The following is a 20,170-nucleotide window of genomic DNA, read 5'->3' as shown; positions in this document are numbered from 1 at the left end:
TATGTTAGATTATGTTAAGAACAGGGCAATTGCTCGTAGAAACTCTTTTTTCAGAATCACCAATATTATCACCCCTCACACCATATGCTTTTCCTTCTGACCCATCCTGTATAATTAATATGCTAATATAATTTGCAAATAAGTTAACACTGATTATATAATGTATGTAATTATGCAAGTATTTAAGAATGTTATGCTTTATTTAACGACGCTCGCAACTGCAGAGGTTATATCAGCGTCGCCGGATGTGCCGGAATTTTGTCCCGCAGGAGTTCTTTTACATGCCAGTAAATCTACTGACATAAGCTGTCGCATTTAAGCACACTTAAATGCCATTGACCTGGCCCGGGATCGAACCAGTATTTAAGATATTAATATAAAAATACGTAGGTGGTTTTCATGTCATGAATATATATTTTAAAGTTATTTTTGTAGTTCAGAATTTAACTCACTTTCACTTTATCAGATACTGTACCAATGAGATTATTCCCATGATTTCTCATCAGAAGACTCTTCAGCTTCACTTGCAGTTATTTTATTCATTTTGATCAGCTGAGATCATAAAGAAAGTAGTAGCATTTCTGTGTTTTATTTTAAAATGGTTTCGTTCTCTTCCTCAGGTTAATATCATGCTTGTGAGGAGAGGATCTAGGCTAAGCAGCAGCCTGTTAATTATATTTAGGTTACTTTCTATCATAATTCTGGTGGTAGGAACGGAAGTGCTTATTCCTTGCTTCAGCTGCTGCTTCCTCTGACAGTCGCCCAATTTTTAAAAGAGCATTTTCAATTATAGCTGGGCCATGAATTAAAATCTTATGCATTGTGGGAATCATTGGATGCCACGATTACAGCTTAACAAATAGATTTGCTATATCCATGGCGTAATCAGCGAATTTCTAAATATCAACTTTATGTCCACTTGATAAAACTTCTAAAATTACAGTTAATGTGTATTATTTAATAGTACAACAGATAATGAAGGAACAATAAGGCACATAAATAGCAGGTGACAAAGTAAATTACCAGCTTCCACAAACATAGAAAGAGCTTGTGGAGATAAAACTGGCCTCTTTTTTCTTGTGAAATGCTGGAGTACGCCTTACTGTATTTTGTGGCTCACTTAGGAGATTTAGTAATTTCCTTAACTTTTGGTGCGTGGGGTTTTTCAGAGGCTCGCAACAATATCTGGGTGGCAAAAATTAATTTCTCAGTGTTTACTATTTATCTAAGTCCTTGTGTCTTCCTTTTTTTACTTCGTTCACTAGAGTCGCTGAAAGAATATTGTGGGCCGTCTCGATCACGTCGTAGCCGTTGTCTTGCTTTTGGTAGGCCTAATTCCAAGGTCCCTTGAAGTCAGCTTTCATTCTTTTTTCTGAATAAATAATCTTTCCTGTGTGCATTCAACCATCTCATTTGTTAACTCTGCTTTCACATACGAAAATGTATGTTTAAAAGCGTTAACTTGTTCCTCTGAACAATTCTCTTGCATTAACACGATTTTTTCTAGATATTCCAATTTTTCCTTGATATCACAGTTTTTTTGCTCTTGCATGATATCATATAACTGTTTCCTTAACAAAATTTTGATTGTAGATGGCCCTAGTGAAAGAAAAAAATACTTATTTGTAGCAGATGAAAAAATTGAAAATTAGTGTTCGTAACAAAAATGTATAAAAATATAAAATTCGCACGATATCGCAGCCAATTCCTTTTCTATTACATACCCAGAGATCTAGTCTTTGTAATAATACAAGAAGAAACATCGGGACTCACCCTGAAGTGGACTAAATCATTAAACGAAAATTTACGTTCGTGAAAAAAAATACTGAAATAAGTTATAGATGGTTAAAAATACTTTATATAAGCATAAAAATCGCTCAAAAGTGAAGTACATACCTTGCTGAGAAGGATCCATCTTGTAACAGGACATACTGTGTCTTTAAAACGTAGAAAAACAATAATGAACTTGTGAACTTGCGCAGAGTGCCAAGAGGATACACGTGTAGTGCCACAAACATTCAACTTTGGACTGAGCTGACAGCCACATGATCTAGTAGATGAAACAAACTTTTATTTTATTGCTCCCCCACTATTTACTTCTTTCAGGCAGCAAGAATTTCAGGGGTAGGACAACATTGACAATATCGACTTTTGGCCAACTTTTTGATGCAAATACCCCACTGTGCATTGGTCAGGTTTACCATGTTGTGTAGTGTTAGGACCTATAAGCTTCTTCTTCTTCTTCTTTGGCACTACGGCCCTTGTAGTCTAGCCTTGGCCTCCCTTAGGATTTTGGTCCATTCCTGTCCAACCAGAGCCTTCTGCCTCCATCTTCTCACGCCTAGAGTCCTTAAATCTTCCTCCACTCCATCCAACCATCTTAGTTTCTGTCTGCCAATATTGCGCCTGCCTTCTGGTTTTGTGTTTAGAATCTTTTTTGGTATTCTCTGATCATTCATCCTGATTACATGTCCTAACCATTCCAACCTACGGGCTTTGATTTCAGCAACAATATCTGGAGATTTATATTGAGTTTTCAGTTCTGTATTATATCTAATCCTCCAGTGCCCATTCTCATATTTAGGACCATAGATTTTCCTTAGAATTTTCCTTTCCCATGTCATCAGTTGTTGTTCCATTTTCTTCGACAGAGTCCAAGTTTCACTGCCATAAAGCACAATTGGTCTTACGACTGTTTTATATAATGTAAGTTTTGCTTTTTTACTTATGCATCTTGCTCTCAAAGTTTTGTTAAGGGCTCTCAGGCATCTATTTCCCCCAGCAATTTTTTGCCTCATATCCGCATCTGCAGTGTTTTCTTGGGTAATTAGAACTCCTAGATATTTAAAAGAATCTACTTCCTCATATTTCTGTCCATTTATTATAATATCTTTATTACAAATGCCACTTGGTCTTATGTTTCTCATATATTTAGTTTTCTCTTTATTAATTTTTAACCCCATGTGCTCTGCTTCTGTTTGAATTTGGGTTACTATTTCATTTAGCACTCCAAGAGATCTACTCATGACCACAATATCATCTGCATAGGCCATGCACTGTCTGGTCCTATTAAATATGGTACCATTAAAATTTATATCAATGTTCCTTATGACTTTTTCAAGGCCAATATTAAACAGAATTGTAGATAAGGAGTCTCCTTGCCTCACCCCATTTACTGTTAAGAATTTATCAGATAGTTTTGTTTGTATCTTTACCTTATTATATGTTTTGGAGAGGGTTATTTTTGTTAAATTTACCAATTTGGTAGGGATACCAAATTCTCTCATAGCCTCCAGAATTTTAAATCGATTCATGTTATCAAATGCCTGCTTAAAGTCTATAAAAAGCATATGTATGGGGATATTATATTCACTTGTCTTCTCTAAACACTGTTTGATTGTGAATATGTGATCGGTTGTACTTCGTCCTTGCCTAAAACCACACTGATATTCACCCAGGCATTCATCTGTATATGCTTTAATATAATTAGATACTATATTTGTAAAAATCTTATATGTAACATTCAGCAGCGAGATTCCTCGGAAATTGTTACAGTCCAGCTTGCTGCCCTTTTTGTGTATACCTATAAGCTTACTGTCTTTTAATTAGTTAAATTTAATGCATCTGAAGTCTGATTAGTGTAATATGTAGCTAAGCGATGATGTACACAATGGAGGAGCAAAGGAAATGGCCATTACCTCCTAGCCTAGTTGCCTTATAAATGGTACCTTGTTGGTATCTGTAGTTTTAGGCTAATGTCCCTAGGCTATTCGTGGTGTCAGGACTGTTGGCTGCATTGCATACATTTTCGGGAACACTATGTTGGCTATATTGCATCATCCAAAATATTTATGATCACAATATACGACTGAAGTAGCTGCATTAATATATTACAGGTTCAGTGTTATATTTGTAAACATTTACAGAGTATTAAATCGGTTGCAATCTGGTTTTCAATTACTTGTAATGTGACTGTTGTAGCGTAATGGTAGCATTTCGGGCTGGTATTCGTGAGATCGTACATTTAAACACAGCCTAGTGCTTTTCTTTTTCCTATACTATTTGCAGATGACACAAGTATCATAATTACAAACAACAACTTTGCCACATTCAAATATAAAACAAAAACAATTCTCTTTAAAATTTATGACTAGTTCACAACCAATAAACTAGCATTAAATATTAATAAAACGAACATAATTCAATTTAAAACCACTTCACAACTGTCAACAATATACCCCTACTATAAACATCAACAACCAAATTTCTTGGTTTGCATATTAATAATACATTAAATTGGAAAAATCATATTAAAGATATAACCCCCAAACTTAGCTCAGCATGCTTCGCAATTAGGTCTTTACAACAATTTCTAAACAGCAGTATCTTAAAAGCAATATATTTTGCCTATTTTCATCCCATTAACTTATATCCTATGGAATAATATTTTGGGGAAATTCTGCAGATAGTGAAAATATATTATTACAAAAAAAAAAAGAGCAATTAGAATAGTTGGAGCAAAGGCTAGAGAATCGTGTAGACTATTTAAAAAAAAATTAGAGATTCTGACTTAACGAATCACTACATATCTTTTTAATAAATCTCTCTCTCTCTCTTTTTTTTCTTTTTTTCTTCCTATGACTTTGTTGACTGTAGTATTCGATCTGTCGATCTTGCTAACGAAACGAAACGCACGCATGGTTTTTGGTCACGCTTTAGACCACTTGGCTACCGAGACGACTTGGTGGTGAAAGGGAAAATGAATCTACTTATGTTCAAGCAATGCAATGTGTGACGTTGAATATAACATCTTGTAATAACGTCCAAGGATTCATTGCAGTAGACAATGACCGAATAGCGTGGGTAGAAAGTGGCTTGTGAATTTCTCTTGGTAGCAGTTGACTGCGAGGGGTAGCATAACTGTTAACGCGCGCTCGTAGAGCTTCATTCTGCCTGTGTCCAGCTTCGATTACAGACGGAACCACGTGTTATCATGAGCTGTGCTGAAGACGTGCACTTCTTCTTGAAATTGAACAGGGAGAATTTAACGAAGGATACGATAAGGTATTGTGGGGAGCATGGACGTGCTACGTTAACAGGTGAGTGTAGTTTTATTCTAAGTTTGTGTGTGTTAATCCCAGTTAAATACGTGAGTGTTGTTTTGTGTCGAATTCACATTTTCATTTTAATGTGGTAGAACAAGCAGTGAGCCACCGGAGCGGGGACATAGACAGAGAGCAGCAGCCAACGATGGAAATAGTTTCAATTGCCGGAAACGACCTATAATAACGTATTTTTAGGTTAGGTTAGATTTCATTTCCGACAAATGAAAACATTTCTATGGTTTTACGACGGTAAAATACGGCGAAAATTGAAGTTAAAAAAAAATTGTCCAAAAGTAGTCTATCTCCATAATTACCAACATATTAATTGTATATTACTGTTTATAAATTTCTTGAATTACAAATAGAAAGAATATTGTAACTCACCTCATTTTTATCTTTAGAATCTGCTAAGACACCGAAATTTTTGTACAGCTTCTCTATTCTATCTACGCTCATAATGCCCAATGAATCAAAATATCAAATAAGTTCTTACAATTTACTCTAATTTAATGTTGTTTCACCAGACACAAACACAAATTGCCTATCACACGCACTGCACTTAGACATACAATTACAATCTGGCCCACAGATAACAACACACAGACTGGACAGTTAATCAGGCTCACCGCCGTCTGGATTGCAATATACTGCCTGCTCCAAGAAGTCCAGTTTGCGTATAGTGTGCTGAAAAATCTCCGCTAGATGGCAGATCATACAACCACGGTCACAATACGCAACATACCGTACCCAGCAACAGCCACGAGAGGCTCGGGTCAGGATCGTCAAGCGTGTGAGATTAGCAAGAGGATTTAAGCGTGTAAAAAAATGCTGTCATGACCAAGCCCCTACAGTCTCGGCTGCGCGAAACGAGGAAACCGGGGCAAATTGAACACTGCGCTTGCCGCCATATTGTTGGAGAGCAGCCGCATAAGAGTAGTACGTAAATCACGCAATTTAACGCTGTGATGATCTAAAATTGACAGATTATGGCCATTTTCGACATTTAACGTAAAATTAGGACGAAATAAACATTTTCAAAGTTTCATTGATATGCATTAGAACATTAAAGAAAAGAAAATACGTACGCAACAATTTATAGAAAACATACTCATACATCCATAAATAGGCCTACACAATACACATTATAGATTGTATAATTTTACGATAATCAGCAAATTGTTAGGTTTCAGAGACTCTAATATTATATTAACATACATTACTCTTAGATCACAAGACATAAATATATGCACCTTGATTACACAAGTTTTTATTATAATCAAATTCTTAAGTGAAATAAATATGTGATAATCAGTATAGACCTGTTGTTAAGTTTTAGAGAATCGAAAATTATATTACCGATACTTCTAGACCACAGGACATTAGGTAATCTGGCAAAATATAATGTGCGAAGTTAGCCAAATTACATTGAATTCATTCTTCAATTAATAAAGGGAATGCTATCAATTATAAAAAGTATCGGTACCAGTACCTAATAAATTGCAAACAATAGGTAATGTGAAGACCTAAAAACTAAACAATCACTTTATGCAAGATAAAAAAACCACATACTTTTCATGTATGGATTTTTTACATACCGGTATTGTATTTTTATTTTAAATAAATAAAATAGATATATTATCATTGCTTGCGGAGTGATGGTACATAATTTTTATGCACATATGTAATATCAATAAAATGCCATTCCTTGCTTTTGTTAATAAAATATATGTCCGGCAAAATGTAAAAGAGTTACTTATAGGTGAACTCTGAATCATAAGTTCACAAAGACGGCTTAGCTATTATAGCTATTTATTTATTTATTATCTGTATATTTATTTATCCATTTATGGATCTTGAATGAAAGTTTATAATATTGCAGATAAATTCATTTACATAATAAAAACAAAAATTTATCTTTCCACTAATGTTTTAACATCTGATGTGTTAGTCTAAATAATTCACTCAGTGGGATTTCTCTACAGTCTGATAAGTATTCTTTATTGTCGTAAACTACTGATTGATTTTTAATGATATTGATATTGTAACAACAGAGATAATATTATATCGTACCTTTTGCAAATGGCTTGGAAAATTAAACAGGGTTAGTATTATCGCCGCGCTCTCGTGGTTAACATTCGGCAGGTCTTTGAGCGGCCTCGTGCATAACATTCGGCAGGTCTTTGAAATTTAATTGCATTATTGTTTTCAATTTCTTGTGTCGCCGCTCCAATCACTCGTCTCAATTTCAATATTGCAGCCAATAAGCTGCTTCCATTATTAAATGACACTTACTTGTCTAATCCACGTGGACTAAAACCGAGATTGCAATGTCTTGTGCTGAGGACGAACATTAAGGTATGTGATTAAAAATTATTATTAAAGAGTTATTATTAAGAGTTAAGAAAGCCAGCGTACTCGTATATGATATAATAATTATACTAATAATAGCCATTTAACAATATAACAAACTAGTGCTTATTCTTATCGAGGAAGTAGACGTGACGCTTAGAGTGAAACCTACAGAGCAACAATCGGTCGGCAAAATTGTTTTAAAAGCACACCGCACGTTATTGTATGATGCCGACATGTTAAGCATGAGTCGGCGGCGATAATATTTATCATCTTTCAAAATTCTATTGCCATTACTTTCAAATTGTTCACTAAAAACACCAGAGACAAAACGAACAATTGTGTTTACCGCTCTATTTCTACCAGTAGCATGGCGGCGTAAACATGCGCAGACTGGTTTCAATTTTGGACAGCACACCAGCGCTCTGTGTGAGTCTAGTATACTATATAACGTCTTTGGTCATGACTATACCCTACCAGACGATGTTCTCAACCAAACTGGCACAATGGCAGCGTACCGCAGCGTAGACCAACCCAGCACATCAACTGCAGAACTAGAGGCAGATGATGTGGTTGAATTATTACTTTAATCAAGATTGGTAAGTTGTGTTAAAATTTGCTTTTTTATTTATATATAAGTAGGTGTATTGTGTCGGTCCTTTTTTAATTTTGACGGATTCTGACGGATTTCCAGGTGCTTTACTGACGGGAATATAATTTATGTGTTGGCAACACTGATGATGATGATGATGATGATGATAATAATTCAGTGCAGTAAAATTGATGTATCTGCTTAGACAAACGAAACATTTGTTAATGAGTATTTACGTGTCATAGGAAGAAAAGGCGAAGAAAATAAATATGACTGAGAGCGAAGTTCCACGACTGCATCCTGAAGTTTTAGAAGTTGTTTTCTCACATTTAGATGGCAAATCACTTGCACGGTGTGAGCAAGTTTGTAAATTATGGAATGAATTGGTGCAACGTATTTCTCAGGTGAAGACAGTTGTCATTTATTATTGTTTAGAAAATATAACGTAGACTATACAACGAAGAGAGATGAGTGCCAGTCCAGGTAAAATGCATATTTTTGACATTTGTGCGTGTTTGTATTATTCGATTGGCAATAATTTAGGTAATTTCTATTGGGTATTTCTTTACTATTGCGTTACCATGTTAATATACAAATGTATTTACATTCCCTAAATATAAGGGTGCATTTGATTTCTAATTTTGAGTCATTTCTTGTAATACCTGATTATTGCCAATTGTTGTTACTAAATAATGTATTAATTCGTAAATTTTAAGCCATCTCTTAGTATAGCTATTTATTGCTTCTAAAATAACATGTTTAATAGCTATTATATATATATATATATATATATATATATATATATATATTTCTTCCTATAACCATTAGATATAAATATAGAGACATGCCTTGAGGCTTTATGAAACGACCCATTCTTTCATTAAGGTGCATTCTTGTACATAATTCATGTAAATTGTAACCTTGACCACAAATTTTGTATTATAATTTTATTATTGTTTATTGCTTATAAAATATGTATTTTGATACCAACTATAACCCTAATATACCTCAGGGTGAAATAGGGTTTATTAAATTGGATAATAAAATACATATATACAATGAGGTGAGTTACAATATAGGTTGCTATATATAATGATGCGCATTCGACAAACTCAGACAAATCTGCTCATTTTAGTATTTTAAGACATAATTTGGTATGTGCAATCCGTGTTCTAAAATTTTCCCCCCAATGTTACATTAAAGAAATATGACGGTATTCTTCGTTCACGCACGACGATTTTCGTATATAAGTAAGGTACGTATTTAGGATGGGCTGGGTAGGCTTACAGCTCTCTCAGTGATCACATCAATTATTATCTACTACTCAATGCTTTAAAGCCAAGGCATTTTCAAGGTATTTTTTATTTATTTATTAGTGGCTGGGACATAAGAAAGATTCACCGCCTAAACTAACTTAATCTAATCTAACCTAATCTAACATAACCCAACACTGATGTCAACCTTACGAAAACTAGTTTTGGTCGAATTAGCGACATGTTAGGTTGGGCTTTTGCTATGACTTGCATATAGTCTCATTTGTCTGAGAATGTGCTTTTTCTTCCAAGAATCTTCTGTGAATCAGTAAGGAAACGCACGGAAATGAGATGCATGTGCTTTCCCTACCTGCCGTCTGTCCCTTTCATCTCGCTCGAACGATCCCACCTACCTGCACCTCTTTGCCCAGCGAGCACTTTCACAAGAACTTTCGATCCTTATGTTTGGTGTGAAATTGGCGTCGACATTCAATTTTTTTTTTCGTACGATATGTATGACTCGACTGTAACCCAAGGATGTAAGTACATTTGAAGCTTAACATGGTAACGCTATAGTAAAGAATTTTTTCTTTCATATACCCAAATTCGTTACATTCGTATACATTTCGGTGTACATACATTCATTAGGCCTAACCTAACCTGACTCTAATGTCAACCTTACGAAAACTAGTTTTGGTTGAATCAGTGACAGGTTAGGTTAGGCTTTTGCTATGACTTGCATATACTCTTATTTGTCTAAGAATGTGCCCTTTCCTCCAAGAAATACCAAAAGCCTAAACTAACCTAGAACCGAATTCTGATTCGACCTTACGAAAATTCGCCTTTTCTCTGTGAATCAGTAAGGAAACACACAGAAATGAGATGCATGTGCTTTCCCTACATGCCGCCTGTCCCTTTCATCTCGCTCGAACGGTCCTGCCTACCTGCACCTTTTTGCCCTGCGAGCACTTTCACAACTTTCAACCCTTTTATTTTGGTGTGAAATTGGCGTCGGCACTCAATTTTTTTTCTCGTACAATACATATGACTCGACTACAACCCAAAGATGTAAGTACATTTGAAGCTTAACATGGTAACGCTTTAGAAAAGAATGTTTGGGTCTATATGACTATAGGATATCGGTAGTATGTTTATGAGAATATTATGTTGGCTAGATTGGGGAATGGGATGATGTCATAAGTTTGACGTCATCGGTTAGTAGGGTTTGCTGGTAAATATAGAGGTTGCTGTGGATTTCTGTGGCTAGGTTGGTATAAGTGTAAATTTTATTGGTGGTTGGTACTGATGAGGTTTGAATGGTGTACTGGTAAAGCATGTGTTTGGATGGTGTGTAAATCTTTTATTATTTGTTCAATTCGTGAGCAGTTGTGCTACTGGTGATTTGTTTGGCTGTGGAGTGTGTTGCTGGCCCAAGAGGAGTGAAACGGAGGGCTGAACAAGGTCGACGTATGTGAGAAGATTAGAGGGTTAGTTGAGGTGATATTTCAGTGACATGAGGTCGATGTATGTGAGAAGGTTAATGGGTTAGTTGAGGTGATGTCTCAGTGACATGAGGTCTACGTATGTGAGAAGGTTAGTGGGTTAGTTGAGGTGATATCTCAGTGACATGAGGTCGATGTATGTGAGAAGGTTAGAGGGTTAGTTGAGGTGATGTCTCAGTGACATGAGGTCGACGTATGTGAGAAGGTTAGAGGGTTAGTTGAGGTGATATCTCAGTGACATGAGGTCGATGTATGTGAGAAGGTTAGAGGGTTAGTTGAGGTGATGTCTCAGTGACATGAGGTCGACGTATGTGAGAAGGTTAGTGGGTTAGTTGAGGTGATATCTCAGTGACATGAGGTCGATATATGTGAGAAGGTTAGAGGGTTAGTTGAGGTGATAGCTCAGTGACATGAGGTCGATGTACCGTATGTGAGAAAGTTATAGTACAGTCTAGTATATGCAGTCGCGAAGCTCAATATGTACTAAATATGCAAACATTAGATAGTTGCTCACCACTAGGATTGCTAATATCGCTTCATTACAGGCAATGCAAAATAGTACCGTCACAGTCTATTGTTTCTAGCACCCTCAAAACTCAAACTTTGTGACTGTATATAGTAGACTGTGGTTATAGGGTTAGTTGAGGTGATATCTCAGTGACATCACGTCGATGTATGTGAGAAGGTTAGTGGGTTAGTTGAGGTGATATCTCAGTGACATGACGTCGAATACTGTGAATTCATTGATATAAGTGCGTTTTCTCTGCCGTGTATAGTGTCTAATTGCCGAATTTTCACCTATGGGACCATGTTGAGATCCTATTTTGAATAAGAACGGATGGGTTGTATTCCAGAATGGGATGTTGTGAAATTGTTTTGCTGATATCCTATTTTGGATAAGAGCGGATGGGCTCTGTTCCAGATTGGGATATCGTCAATTTTTGTGATTATTGCTTTTTAGATAGTTTTATTTACTCGTCATGTTGGTTTACGTCTGGCATGTTGTGACGTAACTACCGCCATGTTGTGACGTCATCGTTTGTCAAACTTGACGAAAATTAAGCGATATCCTATAATAAATGAATCCCGGATGGATGGATGGATGGATGGATCTTTATTGTCAAAGGCATATATGCATAGGCATTGTCAATAAAATACATTAATACATTAAAATTAAAATATGTCAAATATAAAATACATTATTCAGTTCAAGGGCCCATGTGTGCATCCTCTAGACTGTAGGGACACAAATGTATTAATTTATTTTTTATATAACTCCTCAATTTAAGAGTATTATTTGTATATTTTATATCCTAAGGCAAGCTATTGCAAATTTTAATACCAGAGACCATATGAGTTTTGCTGATATATGTAAGATAGTGTACTGGAATAATTAAACTATTTTTGTTACGAGTATCATAAGTATGAAAGTCACTACTTTGCTGGAAATCAGAAAGATTTGAATAAATTAATTGCAATACATTAAAAATATATATACCATAAACACTGAGAATATTATACTTTAAAAAATATTCCCTTCAGGAGGTCCTATTGTCAGCATCTGCTATGCACCTGACAGTATGCTTTTGAGCCTTAAAAATGTCAATCAACATGGTTCCAGATCCCCAAAAACAATTGTCATATGAAAGCCTTGACTACTTGTGCAAAATAAAAAGACATTAATAAATCATTATTAATTATAGTCATCAAAATTCTGATTTGATAAAAAAATACTGTTGAGTTTAGAAATTAAACTTATACAATGGGGGTCTCCAATACAATCATCAAATGTAACGCCCAAAAATTGAGTAGTTTCCCATTTACGTAAGTATTGATCTTGAATAGAAATACTAATGTCCTTCAAAATTTTTTTTTTTTTGGGAATTGTGAAAGTGAATATATCCAATATTATTAACATTCAAGTAAAGCAGATTGCTATCAAACCATGTTTTGATGAGATCTTTTAACAGTTCACAACAGGTTGTCTCTAAGTCCAGTTCATTTGCATCTTTAACAATAACAGAAGTATCATCGGCATACATACACATAAAATAATTTCTTAAATACATGGGTAAATCGTTTATATATACACTAGAACCCCGATTATCCGTCACCCTATTAACCGACTGGCGGATTATCCGACTGCCTTTCTCGCTCTTTTTTTTCTTCTTCATAAATAAATAACTTATATGAAGATCTGTTTTGTACATAATATTAGTAGATTCTACATATGTTTTTGCTAGAGAGTGTTATTACATGCCTTTATCGTTACATAACATTGTCTGCTGTTCGAATTGACATTCTATAATATAACTTGTAGGCCTATATAAAATGTGTTCCACGAGTGTTAACAGAAAACGTGGTGTGCTAAGAATCGAAGAAAAATGGAAATAATTGAATGGTTTGAGAAAGAGAAACTGTGGCTCATCTTGCGGCAGAATACGAGTTACAACTGCGCGAGTTAATAAAAAAGAACAAGGATAAAGTGTAAAAAGTATGTAAATCTACAACATGAGGCCTCATTTATTCCTATCTTTCCTGAGACAGTCATTACAAAAAGCTTTCTTGTCCCTTAAAAACCCGTCGTTGACAACCAGTCTTAAATTAGTTAACTTCTGATCCACTACATAGAGAGTTAAATACAAGACAATGGCGGAAATTACAAAATCTTTCATGGTACGGATTATCCGATTTTTTCGATTAACCATTCATTACCACGGATAATAGAGGTTCTACTGTAAAAGAAACAATACAGGGCCCAAAACAGAGCCCTGATGGACATCTACATCAATATATACATTCTTGGATCTATATTTATTAGTATAATTATTTACTTTATGATCCTTGTGTAGTATTTTCACATATTGATATGTTTTGAAGATAAAAGGCAAACCATTTTAATACTATCCCACAGATACCGTATCTTTCAAGCTTAGCCAGAAGAAGGTTATGATTCACACAGTCAAAAGCTCTGCTAAGATCACAAAAAATTCCAACAGGAGGCTTACCATTATCAAGAGCAGACAAAATTTCATTGAATACGCTGTAGATTGCAGTATTAGTGGACTTTGAGGGTCTGAAACCATGTTGGTTATTGACTAAAATATTAAACCTGTCCAGGTACTTGAGTAGTCTGTCTAACATGCACTATTCAAAAACCTTAGAAATGGTATTGCCAATTGCAGTGGGTCTATAATTTTCCACTTTCAATTTGTCAGATTTTTTAAAGATTGGAATGACTATATTAAGTTTTAATTCAGTTGGAAATATGCCTGAACAGAAAGACATGTTAATAAGATATGTAAGTGGTTTAATTATAAACTCACTACTTGTAATAATTAACATAGAGGGAAAATCATCAGGATCATCAGGACCAGATGAAAATTTGCGTTTAAGTTTAGTTTTTATAATTTTATGAACTTCAGGACTCTGAAAACTCACTGAAATACATGGATTTGTCACTAGACTTAAAATTAGTAGCATTGTGTTCAAAATTAAAACCATTCAAGTGAGAAATAACTTGTGCTGGAGCTTCTTTAAAAAAGTTGTTAAAATTATAAACTATTTTTTTAGGATTTTTCGTAATAACGTCATCAATTTTCAAAGTAATATTTTCATATATATTATGACGATTTGTTACCTTATTAATTATATTCCAAGCCATACTACCTTTATTCAGTGCATTATCCAACATAGTACTATAGTAATGACTTTGGTGTTATTGACCAATATTCTATGATTACGTTTAGCATCTTTATAAACAATATCAAATTCTGGATAAACTTTAGATAGAAAAAATAATTTCTTAAGATACATGCTTGAATATTTGACTTCGTTATTAACCCAGTATCTAGAGGATTCAGAAGATTTACACAATTTGACAGGAAAACATAAGTTAAAATAATACATTAATACTTTATAAAAATAACTAAACTTATCAGAGAAATGAGAGAGTTGAAAGACATCAATCCAATTCTCACCTGCCACCATATTTAAAAATGTCTCACAATTGGTTAAATTAAAAATTCTTTTAGGATATGCAAAATTATTTATAAATACATCTTTACAATAAAGTTCATATAGAATAGTACGATGATCAGAAAACATATTGTCAATGACACAGAGGTATCCTTTGCTGCAACCTTGGTAAAAATATTATTGATCATAGTAGCACTACTTTCAGATACACGCATAGAACATTGAACTCTATGCTCAAGACCAAAAACAGATAGCAAGTTACTAAAATCAATAAAATCTTTTGAAGGCTGATAACAATTCAAATTAAAATCACCACATAACATGATATTTACAGTTGGTGTATAAAAGCTGTGTAAAACATTGTAGTCCACACCTGTGGAGTAACGGTTAGCACAGCTGGCCGCGAAATCAGGTGGCCAGGGTTCGAATCCTGGTTGGGGCAAGTTACCTGGTTGGGGTTTTTTCCGGGGTTTTCCCTCAACCCAACTTGAACAAATGCTGGGTAACTTTCGGTGCTGGGCCCCGGATTCATTTCACCGGCATTATCACCTTCATATCATTCAGACTCTAAATAACCTAAGATATTGATACAGCATCGTGAAATAACCTACTTAAAAAAAAACATTGTAAATACCCAAATTCATTACATTCGTATACATTTCGGTGTACGTTCATTCATTAGGTCTACTTCTGAACTGCCAAATTGCCTGTGTAATGTAAACTACTGTTATTATTACAACTACTACTACTATTATGCAGATATACTATTTAGGTACAGGCCTAATTCGGTAGAAAACGTTTGTCAATCGAGGATTAGTGAGAGGTTAGGTTTTGTTTGTTCATGCTTTTGGTGTGCCTTGTCATTGCATGTAACCATACTTCTTGAAAATGACATCCTTCAAACGCCCTCCACCAATATGCATACATTCATGTAATTGGTCCTTGAAGTTTCTCATTACACTTTGCAACATTTCGACTGTGATGTTTGAAATTTCTTCATGAATTTTTGTCTTCAGTTGTTCAATGCTTCGTGGTTTGTTTGCATATACCCATAGAGTTTGTGTAGGTAGAGCGCTCAACATTGAAAACGTAAGTCACGTGACTTTGGTGTGCTGCAGGTAATTCTGTAGTTTGTTCATACGTGGGGTCTTACTGGTGTGCTGCAGGTAATTCTGTAGTGTGTTCATACGTGGGGTCTTACTAGTGATTCATTAATTAAATGTATTCAAAGTAAGATAATGAGTTATTAATGTTATTATGTACTAATTACAGCCACAGTGATGGCGAACTACTGCTGTTGCTATGGATGCAAAGAAAAATACAGTGAAACTCCTTAACGGACACTTCCCAATAGCGGACTCCTCTCAACAGCGGACATTTTGAAATTCCCCTGCAGAATAACATTGGCCCTTATGATAAAATTCTTCCAAATAGCGGACATTCTCAATAACAGACGCGGACACTGAAATGTATCTCCAACAACAATTAAAACTTCCAAATAACGGACAGCGTGAAAGAAAAAAAAGGAAAAAAAAAAGGTTGTAACTTAAATGGAATTCTAACAGAATTCTTTGCAACAATCATTATCGTGCATTTGAACGTTCTTGTACTTTATTGAAGGTAAGCAGCACAGTTGTTACTTGTGATACTGTACATGAGCAAGCCTTAACCAAGAACCCTACAATATGTCTAACTCTAGAGGAGCAGGCACTAACACACCATGAAAAAATGCTATGGTTAACAACAACAAAATGAGAAAAAAGACTGTTACAACCAACCAAGTTGAAAACACAAACAAGTTTCCTGTCCAAAGTCACGGAAATAAAAACAGAATTGAATCTCCCTAAATCTAAAGAAAACATTTTAACCAGAGAAAACCCTCTAACCTTCGAACCAATTAATATTCAGCTAGATTTAGAAGAACCAGTTACAAAATCTGAAACTTCCAAACCTGTACTAAAAGCACTAGCATTGGAAGCTTGAACAATAGATACCCACCAGAAGAATGGTTACATATCTACACAGATGGGTCTACTATCGATAACAACTCAGGATCAGGAATTACGTGTGCGTTATTCTCATTTTGTCAACCAGCAGGATACTATACAACAAATTTTGATGCAGAAATAATGGCTATTCATATCTCACTCCAACACCTACTATACAGGATAGATAAATTTCAAAATGCTGTCATACTCTCTGATTCTAAAGCAGCATTATACGCAATAAATTCATATAAAATGATGTCACTCCAAATTAAAGAATGTCACAAAATGATTCAACAACTTCAAAAACTACAGAAAAGAATTCAATTGCAATGGATACCTGCACATTGCGGAATTGCTGGAAATGAAACTGCTGATTTTCTTGCCAGAAAAGGCTCCAATTTAATTCAGAATACAAATAAAAGCCTACCTTTTCAATTCATGAAAAGACTAATTAAAAACAAATATAAAATCAAGCAAAACCAAGCACTATGTAACAAAGCCGAAGATAAAAAATGGAACATTTTAATAAGGAAAACAGAAATTATTCCAGAAATCCCACTAAAACGGCAGTAGCAAAATTCAGACTGCTTACAGAACATGATTATTTGGCCAAACACTTGCATGAAATAGGAATTTACACGAATCCTAATTGTCCTCTATGTCATAAAGAAGAAGAAATGACTGCAGAACATCTGCAAACCTGTGAAGTTCTACCTGATAGATTCACCACAGAGAAATATTGGAGAGCAAGAGCGCTAATGGCTTTGTTGCCAAAGGCCAGCATTGGAGAACAACTCTTTCTTAGTTTGTCAAGTTGAGTGTTTGGAAGTACAGTCACATTAAAAATGTCACAAAAACGTAAACATTTGTCACTAAAAGGGAAAGTGGATATTGTAAAGCATAGTGAGAAGGAGAAATTAAGTGTTTGTGAGCTGGCCACAAAGTTCAATGTGGAAAAACTCAGGTTAATGAAATTTTGAGAAACAAGGATGTTATTTTAAAATCATACACTGAGAATGCAAATTTATGAGAACACAAAAAGAGCTTTTCCTAAAACTGAGGGGCTTTCCATTAACAATTTAACATATGAATGGTTCTGTCGTGCTAGAGCAATTAAGATCCTTTATCTGGGACCTTGATTAGAGAGAAAGCCTTAGAAACCGCAAAAAAGTTGGGTTATTCTAATTTTAAAGCTTTGGGTGGTTGGCTAGACAAGTTTCGGTCATGACACAATATTTCCTACAAAAGTGTATGTGGTGAATCTGCTTCTGTTGATCCAGAAATTGCATCTGACTGGAAAAGTAAACTTATTGATATTTGTGAAGGGTTTGATGAGAGAGACGTTTTCAACTGTGATGAAACGGGTCTTTTTTTTTTTTTTTTTTTCGAGCTTTGCCAGACAAAACAATGTGTTTGAAGAGTGAAAAATGTAGTGGTGGTAAAATTTCTAAAGAGAGGTTAACAGTAATGCTATGTGTAAATATGAGAGGTGAGTTTGAAACACCATTAATTATCAGAAAGGCGCAGAGGCCAAGGTACTTTAAAGGAGTCGACGTAAACTGAATGGCTATATAGAGTGGCACTCAAATCACAAAGCTTGGATGACTCGAAACCTGATGACAGAATGGATTGGCAAATTAGACAGGAAGATGGGAAGACAGAAGAGAAATATCATTTTGTTTTTAGACAATGCTTCATCTCACCCTGATATTGCATTGGAAAACATAAAACTGGTATTCTTTCCACCCAACACAACATCAGCCTGCCAACCACTTGATCAGGGCATAATAAAGAATTTCAAGGTTCACTATCATCGGTGTGTTGTAAGATATTTTGGCTAATATGGAGACGGCAGCCAGCTATCGGTCAGTATCAATGTCCTTGATGCTGTTCTATGGATATCATCCTCTATTAAGAAAATCATACCTCAAACTGTTCGAAACTGCTTTCTTAAAGCTGGATTTTCTTTCTATGAAACTTCCAACTCAACCAACACTGACACCACTGAAAATGTAGCCCAACTAAATGAACTTTTGATGGTTTATGGAAAAGAGGGATCAGATTACGTTACAATTGATGAAAATGCTTCAACAGAGGACCAGAGTACTAATGTTGCAGATCTCATAACTCCATGCAGCAATCAGCGACAGTGTACCCCAGTGACCATAGTGATGGAGAAGAAGAAGGAGCAGGAGGGGAAGAAGAGGAATGCTCATGGTTAATTTCAGTGAGGCTATGGAACATGCCCAACAGTTGAAGCAGTTTTTTCTTCAGAAGAATGATGCAGAGGGACTCAAAATGACTTCTGAACTACTGATGCATATTGAAACTAAGATATCCAAAATTCACAATAAACAATCAACAATTCTAGATTTCTTTGTGTAAGGTGAAGTGGTACAGTGACTGATGTTTATTTCATTTACAAAACATATACTGGTACGATTTCTCTCTGGATGAATGCTGTAAACAATCTCACTGTCTACTGTACTGTACTGTAAAATATGGTGTTGAATATGTATGAGAAATTTTAATGTACTGTATACAGTACGTACTAACGATCAATAAAGGACATTTAATTTTTCCCCGGCGGTGTCCGCTATTGGGAAGTTTCACTGTACCTGAAAGAAGGAAACATATTGTTCCATTCTTAAGTATCGCACACATGTAACATCACTTGTAAATGTCATGTTGAAGACTTAGTTTCTAAATCTCGCATAAACTAAATGATTTATCATCATCATTTATTCTCAATTTTTATAGTTTTTAGAAATTTATTCCAAAATTTATTTTTCTCTTCCATGATACTTTTAAAAAATATTGCTGATTTTTTCTTTCAGTTCTGAAGATTTTTACGAGTTTTTTTGCTTTTAATCTTCCTTGATCCCAACTTTTCTTTAGTTCTTCTAATTTCTAAGTTCGAAATGAATTACTGAGCATAGACACCTTCTATTTATAAACAAAAGACAAAAATATAACATTTAAAACAACAAAACTGTAGGTTCATTCCCTATACTGGGTGTTGTATACTACGTGCATATTTTTATTGTACGAATATATTTCTTTAGTGAATTTTCCCCTTCTCAAGTAATCCATTTTTTTTTAGTCCTAAAATCTTATTGATGTTACAAATTACTCAAGAGTGTTCAGTATTAGCCATTATTTTTTTAGTATATTAATGATATGGTTAAGGCTGCTTTCCAGTTACCTGGTTGAGGTTTTTCCGGGTTTTTCCCCTCAACCCAATAGGAGCAAATGCTGGGTAACTTTCGGTACTGGACCCTGGACTCATTTCACCGGCATTATCATCTTCATATCATTCAGACGCTAAATAACCTAGATGTTGATACAGCGTCGTAAAATAACCCAATTAAAAAAAAACTACTTTCCAGTAGAAACAAAAATG

The 20,170-nt window shown here is 34.9% G+C and overlaps 2 protein-coding genes across 7 annotated transcripts in view; one reads left to right on the top strand and one right to left on the bottom strand.

The window, feature by feature from the left end:
- cass (apoptosis inhibitor cassowary) overlaps positions 1-5,747 on the bottom strand; it is a 238,578-nt gene extending 232,831 nt beyond the window's left edge. The window contains exon 1 of the mRNA XM_069840839.1: positions 5,490-5,747. Within this exon, the coding sequence (XP_069696940.1) occupies positions 5,490-5,561 (72 nt within the window). The 5' untranslated portion in view covers positions 5,562-5,747. The remainder of the gene's footprint in view (positions 1-5,489) is intronic.
- A 2,159-nt stretch (positions 5,748-7,906) lies between these two features.
- LOC138710190 (uncharacterized) overlaps positions 7,907-20,170 on the top strand; it is a 231,493-nt gene continuing 219,229 nt past the window's right edge. For 2 of the 6 annotated variants that reach the window (XM_069840835.1, XM_069840836.1), the window contains exon 1: positions 8,188-8,450. In XM_069840835.1, the coding sequence (XP_069696936.1) occupies positions 8,316-8,450 (135 nt within the window). In that variant the 5' untranslated portion in view covers positions 8,188-8,315. Of the gene's footprint in view, positions 8,054-8,187; positions 8,451-20,170 lie in introns of those variants that run through there. The other 4 variants (XM_069840832.1, XM_069840837.1, XM_069840833.1 and 1 more) reach the window with 4 other exon arrangements.

Source organism: Periplaneta americana, chromosome 12 (genome assembly GCF_040183065.1).
Source record: "Periplaneta americana isolate PAMFEO1 chromosome 12, P.americana_PAMFEO1_priV1, whole genome shotgun sequence".
Taxonomy (NCBI): domain Eukaryota; kingdom Metazoa; phylum Arthropoda; class Insecta; order Blattodea; family Blattidae; genus Periplaneta; species Periplaneta americana.
The sequence above is the reverse complement of the archived record's forward strand: the minus strand, read 5'-3'. Positions and strand labels throughout refer to the sequence as shown.